The sequence below is a fragment of the Maylandia zebra genome, linkage group LG13, assembly GCF_041146795.1.
Source record: "Maylandia zebra isolate NMK-2024a linkage group LG13, Mzebra_GT3a, whole genome shotgun sequence".
In the NCBI taxonomy this organism is placed as follows: Eukaryota; Metazoa; Chordata; class Actinopteri; order Cichliformes; family Cichlidae; genus Maylandia; species Maylandia zebra.
In genome coordinates this window covers 6,735,470-6,748,038 of record NC_135179.1, presented here as the reverse complement: position 1 = coordinate 6,748,038, position 12,569 = coordinate 6,735,470, and the positions used below count along the sequence as shown (strand labels likewise).

At 41.8% G+C, this 12,569-nt stretch overlaps 1 protein-coding gene across 1 annotated transcript; it reads left to right on the top strand.

The window, feature by feature from the left end:
* Window positions 1-3,413: 3,413 nt before the first annotated feature.
* On the top strand, window positions 3,414-12,567 carry cdc5l (CDC5 cell division cycle 5-like (S. pombe)). Its single transcript, XM_024804632.2, has 19 exons — window positions 3,414-3,641; window positions 4,114-4,217; window positions 4,389-4,550; window positions 4,687-4,814; window positions 5,072-5,171; window positions 5,309-5,435; window positions 5,541-5,632; window positions 5,865-6,009; window positions 6,129-6,320; window positions 7,288-7,436; window positions 7,843-8,014; window positions 8,287-8,451; window positions 8,550-8,630; window positions 8,799-9,050; window positions 9,147-9,254; window positions 11,350-11,439; window positions 11,539-11,670; window positions 11,804-11,884; window positions 12,148-12,567. The coding sequence occupies exons 1-19, from the start codon at window positions 3,597-3,599 to the stop codon at window positions 12,259-12,261; spliced, it is 2,439 nt and encodes an 812-aa protein (XP_024660400.1). The 5' UTR covers window positions 3,414-3,596; the 3' UTR covers window positions 12,262-12,567.
* The last annotated feature ends 2 nt before the right edge of the window (window positions 12,568-12,569 follow it).

The window sequence follows — 12,569 nt, the reverse complement described above, 5'->3', positions numbered from 1 at the left end:
AGTGCGTGAGGTTGAGAGCCGGGGGCGAGGTCACTGAGGCAGTTAAACAACTCCTTGGTGGCAGAGCCCCTGGTGTTGATGAGGTCCGCCCCGAGTTCCTGAAGGCTCTGGACGTTGTAGGGCTGTCCTGGTTGACACGCCTCTGCAATGTTGCGTGGAGATCAGGGGCAGTACCTGTGGACTGGCAGACCGGGGTGGTGGTCCCCATCTTTAAGAAAGGGGACCGGAGGGTGTGTTCCAACTACAGGGGGATCACACTCCTCAGCCTCCCTGGGAAAGTCTATGCCAGGGTGCTGGAAAGGAGAGTTCGTCCGTTAGTCGAACCTCGGATACAGGAGGAACAATGCGGTTTTCGTCCTGGTCGCGGAACACTGGACCAGCTCTTTATCCTCTCCAGGATACTTGAGGGTGCATGGGAGTTTGCCCAACCAGTCTACATGTGTTTTGTGGACTTGGAGAAGGCATTCGACCGTGTCCCTCGGGGTGTCCTGTGGGAGGTGTTGCGGGAATATGGGGTGTCTGGCCCATTGCTACGGGCCATTCAATCCCTATACAACCGTTGCAAGAGCTTGGTTCGCATTGCCAGCAATAAGTCGGACTCGTTCCCGGTGGGTGATGGGCTCCGCCAGGGCTGCCCTTTGTCTCCGGTTCTGTTCATAATTTTTATGGACAGGATTTCTAGGCGCAGCCAAGTGGCGGAGGGCTTTCGCTTTGGTGGCCTCAGAATCTCATCTCTGATTTTTGCAGATGATGTGGTTCTGTTGGCTTCATCGGGTGAGGGCCTCCAGCTCGCACTGGAACGGTTCAGCACCTCCAAATCTGAGGCCATGGTTCTCAGCCGGAAAAGGGTGGAGTGCCAACTCCGGGTCGGGGATGAGTTCCTGCCCCAAGTGGAGGAGTTCAAGTATCTCGGGGTCTTGTTCGCGAGTGATGGGAGAAGGGAGCCGGAGATCGACAGACGGATTGGGGCTGCAGCTGCAGTAATGCGGACGCTGCACCGGTCCGTCGTGGTGAAGAGGGAGCTGAGTGTAAAAGCGAAGCTCTCAATTTACCGGTCGATCTACGTCCCTACCCTCACCTATGGCCACGAGCTGTGGGTAGTGACCGAAAGAACGAGATTGCGGATACAAGCAGCAGAAATGAGCTTCCTCCGAAGGGTGGCTGGCCTCTCCCTTAGAGATAGGGTGAGAAGTTCGGCCATCCGGGAGGGGCTCAGAGTAGAGCAGCTGCTGCTCCACATCGAAAGGAGCCAGCTGAGGTGGTTCGGGCATCTGACAAGGATGCCCCCTGGGCGCCTCCTGGGTGAGGTGTTCCAGGCATGTCCCACCGGAATGAGGCCCCGGGGCAGACCCAGGACACGCTGGAGAGATTATATCTCTCGGCTGGCCTGGGAACGCCTTGGTGTTCCCCCGGATAAGCTGGAGGAGGTGGCTGGGGAGAGGGAGGTCTGGGCCTCTTTGCTTAGGCTGCTGTCCCCGCGACCCGGCCCCGGAAAAAAGCGGATGAAGATGGATGGATGGATAAAGGAAAATAAATACACTACATTCACTTTAATAACATAACGTAGACGCATTCCTAAATAGAACTGGTGTCTCTGTGGTAGTTATTGCTGCAGTTACAGATTTTGGAAGCTAGGATCTGAAATGGATTTTAGTCATAGGTGAGAGTGAGTCAATCAGGTTTCTCCCAAAGGCAGGTGGATACACCAAGATGAATTCTGCAACACTCAACACAGCTCAGCAAGGAATGGTGAGGAGGTTCATATTTAGCTTTTGTGTTCAGAGAATATTTGTTTCATGTATATATACAGAACAGGAAAAGGAACTGCCATAGAAGACCAAGCTTTTACATGTGATGTGCTGTTGACTGATAGAGGAAATGCCTGAAGCCAAGAAGTGGCTTGAAAAGGCCTGCTTAAAGGACAGCACAGAAATTCTGATCATGGCAGCAGAAGAATAGAATAGAATAGAATAGAATAGAATAGAATAGAATAGAATAGAATAGAATTCAACTTTATTGTCATTGCACATGCACAGGTACAGGGCAACGAAATGCAGTTTGCATCCATCCAGAAGTGCTTTAGTGATATAGATATATTACAATATATATTAGCAATAGTATAGATATGTAAGTATATTACAGAAATGGGTCTATTATGGTATGTTATAATATACACGGTATGAAGTATGTTGTGAATATTCTATAACTATAAGTATGTACAGGCTCTAGTGAGTACAAGCTATGTACAGGCTATGAACAGGATATAAATATGAAAAACTATACAGAATATGTTATAAATAACTTTACAGAAATCTGAGATATACAGTTATACAGAAATGGGAACTATGCAAGTTGTAAACAGTTGTAGGATTAAAAATTATCGAATGTACAGAATGATTATTTACACAGAGCTATACAGTAGTGCAGTTAAGATAAGTGAGGGTGTAGATCGTTTCTACAGAGGCTATATAAAGTGCTAGTGGTTGTGAGTGGTGGTTCAGTCCATGTTATTATTGTGTGTTTGAGGGTAAGAAGAGGCCATAAGTACTGCTTCCAAAGAAGCATGACAGGACACAAGTTGCAGACTGTGCAAAGTGTGCCCTGCAGACTATCAAACACATGTTGCCAGACTGTAAGATGCAAACTGAGACCGCATGCACTGAGAGGCACAACCAAGTGGTGAGGAACATCTGTGCCTTTGTGACTATGGGAGACACCACCACAGGTGACTGACAACAACAGAGGTAAAGTCCTGTGGGACTTTGAGTTCCAGACAGCAAGCAGCTCTGTATTTATTCATCCACTCACCTAGTCAGCAGGACACTGCATCAGACCTTGTGTCTCAGCTGTACTCTGCTGACCATCCTGCACATTTCTTTTGATTGCCTGATAACCTTGAATGACATAATGACAGATGCCATCTGGTGTTGGTGTTTTAAAGTTAAAATGGTTAAAACCCTTCCTTAATAGTAGATCATTATTTTTGGTTTAACAAACTTTATTTGTTTTTATTTCAAAATTTAGGAGGAATAGACTTTTTATTATGATTTGAATTCAGGAACTTACATATCAATGGTTCCTATCTATTCGAAACTGGTTGAGAAACATATTTTCACGCTACATGTAACACCAATATGGAATAATAGATATGCTCTCATTATATGAAAATGTGTATACACAGAGGATGTGTTTTCCAACGGTGTTTTTTAAAATGAATTATTTTTTCCGACAAGTTATTTATGTTTAAATGTTCAGACGTATCTCATGTTATTTTTTTTAACATGTATTAATGCTATGGTGTGTGCTTTTCATAGACTTTGTCTGTTTAATCAAGTTCCGAAAGAGGGGGGCGGGGTAGGAGGGGTAAAGGAAACTGTCATCGATTTTCGTCATTACTCGTCGTCGACATTACCCACAATTCAGTTGGTGGACCCGTTCTGAGTTTCCGGTATGGTGCATGTCGCCTTTTCCCTCGCAGCGCTTGTTCTGTAGTTGGATTTTTGTTTTGTTTGAATCTTAAGCTACAAAACACCACAACTGGATAAGAATCACTTATAGCATTTCGCTGAAGGAGGAGATACAACGAAGCCGCCAAGATGCCGCGAATTATGATTAAAGGAGGCGTCTGGCGCAACACTGAGGTACGTGTTTACATGGCTAGCTTGGTTAGCATGATGCTAACCTCCGAAAGCAAACCTGTGGTCTCGAGTTAGCATAAAGCTAGCTACTCACTTAACAAATTTATCCCGTGTGACATTTTAAGCTCATTTAAATTATCACCAGCTGTGTTTAATACTTTATTTCGTGCTTGTGTTGAGTTGCATGAACGCAGCTTTTTAATTTGCACTTAAACATATATGTTTACAGTTAGCGAATATTTGGCAGTCTAGATGGCCAAAATAATAAACCACAAGACTTCATAAAAGTTTATAAGTGAGCAAAAGATAGGGGATAATATAATTGTAGTTCAGCACTGGGATGAAAATTAATCAGCCCTCTGCGGATTGAGGATAAAAGATTTTGACATGTTTAGTCTTTATAAATCATTTGTCATTCAGTACATCCATTTAATTTATGGACGTCTGTTCCTTTTTAAAAAATTTTTTTATTCAGGATGAGATCCTCAAGGCAGCTGTAATGAAATATGGGAAAAACCAGTGGTCCCGTATCGCCTCCCTGCTGCACCGAAAGTCTGCCAAACAGTGTAAAGCCCGATGGTGAGTTTTGAGTCAGAGATGTGTGATGTGTCAAAAACATGAGATTAATTAAACGTCTATATACATTGATGGTTGTTTCTTCTGTCTGTGATTTTTTTTTTTAGCTTTCAAATCTCTCTTTATGAAGAGTGAAATAAAGACCTTCTCCTCTGGCTTTGTTTCTGTCTGTAGGTACGAGTGGTTGGACCCCAGTATCAAGAAAACAGAATGGTCCAGAGAAGAGGAGGAGAAGCTGCTTCACTTGGCCAAGCTGATGCCCACCCAGTGGAGGACCATTGCTCCTATCATAGGAAGGACTGCTGCTCAGTGTCTGGAACACTACGAATACCTGCTGTATGTTTATCTCTAAGGACACATTTATTCACTATGATTTGTAATTCTGTGGCTTTTCACCTTGTATGTTCAGGAGCATTCATTGTTGCTAATCACTGTCGATTTGTAATTGAGATGTATTTTGTGTTTTATTCAGGGACAAAGCAGCTCAAAGAGACAATGAGGAGGAAGTGGGAGATGACCCCAGAAAGTTGAAACCAGGAGAAATTGATCCCAATCCTGAAACAAAACCTGCCAGACCTGACCCTGTGGATATGGATGAAGGTACAAAAACACACTGTCAGATGCTGTCAGATTTATTTGAGCCAACAAAAGAATGTATCCTGATATTAAGAATGGATTTGCTTCCTAGTTGTCTTGTACATTTTTATATTTAATTATTTAAAAAATTTCCTTTCTACTTTGTACTTTCAGTCGAGTCATGTGAGAGTTTAAAAATAAGTTTAATCATAACACAGTCACATGTGGTAACTAACCAATGTGTTGTGTGTGTGTGTCTGTCTCTCTTCATCGGTCTCTAGATGAGTTGGAGATGCTTTCAGAGGCCAGGGCTCGTTTGGCCAACACTCAGGGCAAGAAAGCCAAGAGGAAGGCCAGAGAGAAACAGCTGGAGGAAGCCAGGTTCAGCTAATAATGTTTTTACAATTGCTCTAAGACAAGCTGTCTTAGAGGTCCATAACTGGACCTCTTACAGAGCAGTTGACATGTAATAATAAAATGATCATATTTGACTATTTTTTCCTGATGTCATACTGTAGACGGCTGGCTGCTCTGCAGAAACGCAGAGAGCTGAGAGCAGCAGGAATCGATGTTCAGAAGAAGAGAAAGAAGAAGAGAGGAGTAGACTATAATGCTGAAATCCCCTTTGAAAAGAAACCTGCACCGGTAACCACAGCTTTATGTGTTGTATCCTTAAAAATAACCCACAACATCAGCAGTGAGATTAACTTAATCTTACAGTACTAATTGTTGTCTTTTGTTTACTTTAAGGGTTTCTATGACACCAGCATGGAGCAGTATGATGCTCAGGAGCCTAATTTCAAGAGGCTCAGACAGCAGCATTTGGATGGAGAATTACGCAAGTTAGTATAACTTTAAACTTCTGGTGCTTTTCTGTATGCTAACAAGCTCCTTGTTTATGTCACTTGAATATTTTCCTTGGTTCTTGGCTTCTCCCAGCGAAGGCGTGAGATTGTCACGCTAATGTTATATAATATAAATAATAAGGATCAAAATGTGTTCGACATTTTTTTTTTGTCTTCATCCATTCATAAGCCCTGTTGTGTTTTTTTTTTTTTGTTTTTTTTTTTATAGTGAGACTGAAGAGAGGGAGAGGAAGAAAGATAAACAGAAGATAAAGAAGAAGAAGGAGAGTGACTTGCCATCTGCCATCCTGCAGACCAGCGGAGTAGCTGAGTTTACCAAAAAACGTTCCAAACTAGTGTTACCCGCACCACAGGTAACCACTTTGTTTTGTTTCTTTTGTTATTACTTCTTGATTTTATATATCAATATAATGTACTTGTTATATTGATAACAGGTAGTACATTCAGTTTTTTAATTTGCCTTTCTTCACAGATCAGTGATGCTGAGTTGGAGGAAGTTGTCAAATTGGGTGTCGCCAGTGAGGTCGCCCGTCAAGCTGCCGAGGAGAGTGAAAGCGCTAACTCCGCCTCCTCCACCCTCCTCTCAGAATACAGTGTCACCAATACCATGGCAACAGGGCTACGGACCCCACGAACCCCTGCTGCTCAGGACAGAATCATGCAGGTAATAAAGACACTCAAAAGCAAAATGTCTCACATATGTTTTGTTTAATCTCATATGTGTGATTTCTGCATATCTGTGATATTTTATATTAATTGATCCATGTAATTACAGCGATGCTAAGCTAAATTGTCCCTCATGAATAAAGAATAAAGTCAATCAAAATTAGAGGGCCAATGTGAAATCACAGTCCTGTCTGCACATTTGAATGTCATACAAGTTACATCAGAAAAATACCTTATAGTCTGCTGTTTGATCAGTTATTGCCAATCCAGATAATAATAAACTTAAGTTAGTAGAGACAGGATAGTGCTTAAAAATGCATGTACATATTATGTGTTGATCACTTGGCCACCAATCTTTTTGCATCATTTATGTATTTGCATTTATGTATACATTAAGGAATATCGTTGTCAGTAAAAATGTAACTTTACAAAGTTGATACCAATTTCCTGCTTCTAAATTCAGATGAAAGAGGTAATTGTACTTGGCTCTAAAAATCTAGAAATATGGTGGGTAACTAGATTCTTACTCTGGATGGCATAACTTTGTCCTCCAGCAACACTGTGAGGAACCTTGAAGTCATTTTTGACCAGGAAATGTCCTTCAATGCACATATAACACAAATATGTAGGACTCCTGTCGTCCACTTGCCTAATGTCTTAATGTATTTAGAAATATCCTGTCTCAGAGTGACGCTGAATAACTAGGTAATGCATTTATTACTTCCAGGCTGGACTGCTGTGATTCATTATTATCAGGATGTCCTAAAAACTCCCTGAAAAGCCTTCAGTTAATCCCAAATGCTGCAGCAAAAGTACTGACTAGAAAGAGAGAGCATGTTTCTCCTATACTAATGTAAAATTAAATTAAATTAAATTGAAATTATACTAAATTCCTTTCTTTTTGTTTTTAGTATTTATCTGTAAATTAATTTTTACCATCTGTGTGTGTGTGTCTGTATTTTCAGGAAGCTCAGAACCTGATGGCTCTGACTAACATCGACACCCCTCTGAAGGGAGGCCTCAACACCCCGCTGCATGAGAGCGATTTCAGTGGAGTGACGCCTCAGCGCCAACAGATACAAACGCCCAACACTGTTCTCAGTACACCATTCAGGTAAGAAACCTTTAATCCGTCACATAGCATAAGGTTTACTCTCTGTCACGTAAATAGAGTTCTGAATTCTTTTTTTAAATTTACTCTCTGCATCAAGTTAAGATGTAATAAACACAAAAGTGGTCTTTGTCAAGGCTCTAACAAAAAACCAGATGCTATTATCCTTTTACATTTTGTAAACAGTGTGAACAAAGAATCTTAAAGAGACATGTGTTACCATTTAGTACTCAAGCCTCAAATGCTGTGTCAGATTTGTTGAGCTGCATTTGTTGAATGTGTGGTGCACTATTCCATGTCACAACTCAACCATTTTCACCAAAGAGAAAGGATTTCCTAGACTTGTTTCTATACTTGTTCCTATACAGTTTACTAATTCCAATAATTTTGTGTATTTCAACTACAACAGAACTCCTGGTCCAGGTCAGGGGTCAGATGGCATGACACCTCAAGTCGGAGGTGCGATGACTCCACGTGTGGGAGGGACTCCAGGTTTAACTCCCGGCCGTACACCACTGAGAGACAAACTGAATATTAACACAGAGGAACAACTGGCTGACCCTGCATATGCTAAACACACGGTAAAATAAAAAACACTAATACATATGTGAATGCACAACAAACAGATTTGTAATGATCGGTTAAGAATCTGTGTAACGTGCCACAAATCCTGAATGTTGCAGAAAAGTTCCAAGTTTTCTGTTTTTGTGTCTTGAATAAAAATTAAATACAATGAAAAAAATCACAACTTTAAACAATTAGTTTTATGTTTTGGCAGCAGATGCACAGTTTGTGTGTTAAGAAACAAACAACACACCACAGAATGAATTACCTGCTGTTCTTCTCTTCACAGCAAAGGGAAAGCTTGCAGCACCTGCGACAAGGTCTGATGTCACTTCCTGTTCCTAAGAACGACTTTGAGATCGTTCTTCCTGAAAACGCTGAGAAAGAACTCGAAGAAACCGAGGCTGAGACGGGATTCATAGAAGACTCTGCAGATGTAGAAGCACGCAAGCAGGTGCGTGTACGTACACACACACACACACACACACACACACACACACACGTAGTTTGAATAAGATATATCCAACAGGTTTACATTATGCCATTTTCCAGGCTCAACGAGACGCTGAAAGAGAGAAGGAGTTGAAATTGCGGCACACTCCTGTTCAGAGGAGTCTCCCCAGACCTACTGAGGTAAAATTACAACATTAAAATAATTTAAATAAAATGCAGGAAAATGTGTATTTGAATGTAATCACCAAATCTTTCAGAAATCAAAGCGAGCAAAGAAAAAACTAATTTCGTCTACTTTAGCTGGCATTAAAAGGATCCAGTTGTGCTTATGATCCTCCGTGTCTGCAGGTAAACGAGTCTGTTCTCCGTCCCGCCTCCATGGAGCCACTCTCTGACCTCCAGCAGGCCGAAGAGCTCATCAAACAGGAAATGATCACCATGCTGCATTTTGACTGCTTGCATCACCCTTCAGCCAATGCTGCCAATCAGCTGCAGCGCGGCAAAATCCGAGGCCCCACGTCTACGTCTAACAACGCGTCACATATTGCTTACCTGGAAAAAACCTCCTACAAGCCAATTAGCACAGAGGAGATGGAACAGGTAACCCGGCAGCACTGATGTCTCTGCTTTAAAAAAAAGAAGTCCCTTACACTGTTTACACTCAGTAATTCTGTTTACCTGTGTGTCAACAAACAGGCAAAGTTAGTCCTGGCAGCAGAAATGGAGGTGGTGAAGGGAGGTATGGGCCACGGTGACCTCAGCATGGAGGCTTACAGCCAGGTGTGGGAGGAATGCTACGGACAGGTGAGCACCCATGGACCAAAAATGAGAAGTCAGAGAAGCATAAACAGGTGTAGAGATTTGTTACCACCTTTTGGTCAGTATATTTGTCATATTTCTAAATTAGAAGCTTCTAGTGTGTAGAAATACACATGGATGGAGTGTAGTGCAGTGCAGTCTAACCCAACTAGTTATTACACACCCAGTCTGCCTTTGATGGCACACAGCTGAGGTGTTGACTCTCGATCATTCTCCCCGAAGCTTAAGTGTTTTGAAGTGAGTTTCCTGAGGTGTGCAAGTTCACTGTGATCTAAAACACTAGTCTGGGCCTTGTGTGATTCTGTATCTTCTGTTTTTCACCCCCCCACCTCCCCACTGGAATAATATGCGTTTCAGCAAATTGGGGTAATAACAATTTGTTTTCATGCTATACTTGAGCAGTCCAAGCTCTACTAAAGTAACAACCTCACCTAAACCAAAGGAAGAATATACAGCAGTGAGGATTAGGGCTGGGCCATATTATACCGTTCACGGTAATACCGGTATAATGTTAGGCAACGATAGGAAAATGAAATATCGCGATAGAATGGGAGTAAAACGCGCATGCGCAGTGCCTTTGTTTTCATACGCACATGGCCGATTGTTGAGTGAAACAGATGAACCAGAATTGGTTTGTAAAAATGGTGCAACTTCCGTGATGTGGAACTGGTTTGGTGTTTGTCCGTCAGATACACAACAAAGCACATTTTTTTGCAGAACATGCAAGCGGCCGTTATTGTCGTATTTGTCGGACTAAGATGCTCTTAAATCTGGGAGTAATCTGGGTCCTAAACTCCGTATACTTCAGGTCAAACAACACTGCAGCATCACTTAGAGTTAAAAACTGTCTAAATTCTTTCATCTTTAATAAAACGATCAGCATTGCTGCTTTACCAGGTGTAACTATAAAGTTTAACTTCCAGGCATCCATGAAAACAAAAGTTATTACATTTAACGGAGTTAGAAGTTAGCAGGAAGCTAGCGGAAGTTAGCTCGCTAGTTTCGCTAGTTACCTAAGCATGATATTGCATGTTCTGACTGAGAGATTTCTGAAAAAATTCAAACGTACAGCTCTGCTATCACTTCCAACATAAATGAAGACAGGAAACTAAACAGCAGTGACGTTTGTAGGGTTACTGAAGTTGGGCTAGCTGGTATATAATGATGTGCTACGTGATCGCTAGCGACACAGCTATGTTAGCATAACATAAACAGTGAAGCTGGAGGACGAACACTAACACTTTTCCACTTATAAAAGTTAACGTGAAGGTTCTTCATGGTTAGAAACAAATGCAATCGCATGGCAGGATACTGTAAACGGACCAAACTTCAGTCAGGAGAACAACTGAGATAATCCATCCACAATACGAGGTTAGTCATTAATATACTGCAACAACATGGGAATAGAGCAGCTGCCAGAGAATTCAACATTAATGAATCAATGGTACAGAAGTGGAGGAAGCAAGAAGAATGAGTTTAATAAAGTTTGATTTATCTGACTGCTTCGTTTCGCTTAATGTGCCTTATAATCCTGTGCACCTTATGGTCCGAAAAATGCGTACTGCACACTGCAGTTTAATGTTGCAAAGCACCTCTTTTTAACTTCAGTGGATATTATACATGGTTATGCTCAGGATATGTCAGCCCATTTCTACTGGAAATGCCTTTTGGTTAAACTTTCAGCAAGGAATTTGCATTTGCACTGTTACATTTTTATAAAGCTTTAATGTACATAAAAACCAGCTTCTTGTTTAAGTGAAAATAAATGGAAGGTTGTCTTTTTGCGCTAGTAATGTTGTGGAGTTGTATTTTGTCTTGCATCAATTATATCGTCGGTTATATCGTTATCGCAAATTTTCAAATATATATCGTGATAAATATTTTTGGCCATATCGCCCTGCTCTAGTGAGGATGCATCTAAAGCAGAGTAGGCTTGCTGTGTGCCACCTTTAACAATATGCATTACATACACTTCTTTACGGTATGTGGGGAAACTGTTGTACTCGTGATCTCACGATATTGGTACCAATTAAATTTTTGTCTGTTGTTGAAACTGTTCATATTATCTGCGTCTGCACAGGTGCTGTATCTGCCTACTCAGAACAGGTACACCAGAGCAAACCTGGCATCAAAGAAAGACCGTATTGAAAGCCTGGAGAAAAAGCTAGATGTGAGAATGCACACAAAAAAAAAGCTCTCAAACTTGACTCTTTCATCTTTTTGAGCTCTGGTCTAAACACTGACATCTCTGTATTTGTGGACCCTATAGGTGAACCGTGGTCACATGACAGCAGAGGCCAGGAGAGCAGCTAAACTGGAGAAGAAACTGAAAATCCTGCTTGGAGGATTTCAGTCCAGAGCGCTGGGTCTCCTGAAGCAGCACAGCGAACTCTGGGAACAGGTACTGAACACATTTTCATTGGACTGACAGGTTGTGTTGTCACAGGCTGTAAATTATTATGGCGCCTGAAACAGTATGCAAGTCAGTGTCATAGTTTCTATAACAATCATGTTATTCATAATGTGTCCACCAGGTGGAGCAGGCAGCCACAGAGCTCCAGACCTTCACTCAACTGAAGAAACAAGAAGACACAGCCATTCCCAGGCGCCAAGAGGTAAGACATTACACACACAAACCTGTGTATCACATTGCAAGGTGTCTCCTTGCTTTTGTTCCATTGGTCACACAAAGTTAGTAACTTTAACACTTTGAATGTTAGAAATTCAATCACAGACCACTTACAGCACTACACGCCCACCCAAATAAAAAGTGGGGTTAAAATTATCCAGTTTAAAAGCAGCGGTGTAACTGAGGTTATTAAAAAAAGCTAGTTAACACATCTCGCTGGTGTTTACAAGTGTTCAACTTGTGTTTCAGGCTCTGCGGGAGGACGTGGAGAGGCAGATGGAGAGAGAGAAAGAACTTCAGCAGAGATATGGAGAGCTGCTGATGGAGAGGGAGTCGCTGCTCAACAGTGCTCAGAAATACTGAGCAAACTCATCACAGAGACATCGACGTCGAACTGACCGCTGCCGCGAGTGTTGAACCTTTTAATTTCCCGCAGCAAATCCTACAGATAAGCCCTCCATGTGCTCATGTTGTTAAGATGTCACAGGCTGAGTTTTCAACATGCTCAGTGGTCCTTTGTGTTTCTGTATTAGTGACCAATAAAGTTTCTTTTCAACATAACTTAGTATCACTGGGGTAGATTTTTATCAAGTGCAGCAAACAGTAAAGTTTAATGTATTTTAAGAAAACTACCTTGGGTCTGTAAAAATCAATAAACCATGAATCTGACA

Excerpts from the sequence above, each read along its gene's own strand:
- cdc5l (XM_024804632.2), top strand. The coding sequence starts at position 3,597 with ATGCCGCGAATTATGATTAAAGGAGGCGTCTGGCGCAACACTGAG. Across the intron at positions 4,218-4,388 it reads AAACAGTGTAAAGCCCGATG|GTACGAGTGGTTGGACCCCA; the intron begins GTGAGTTTTGAG and ends TTCTGTCTGTAG. Across the intron at positions 8,631-8,798 it reads GTCTCCCCAGACCTACTGAG|GTAAACGAGTCTGTTCTCCG; the intron begins GTAAAATTACAA and ends CCGTGTCTGCAG.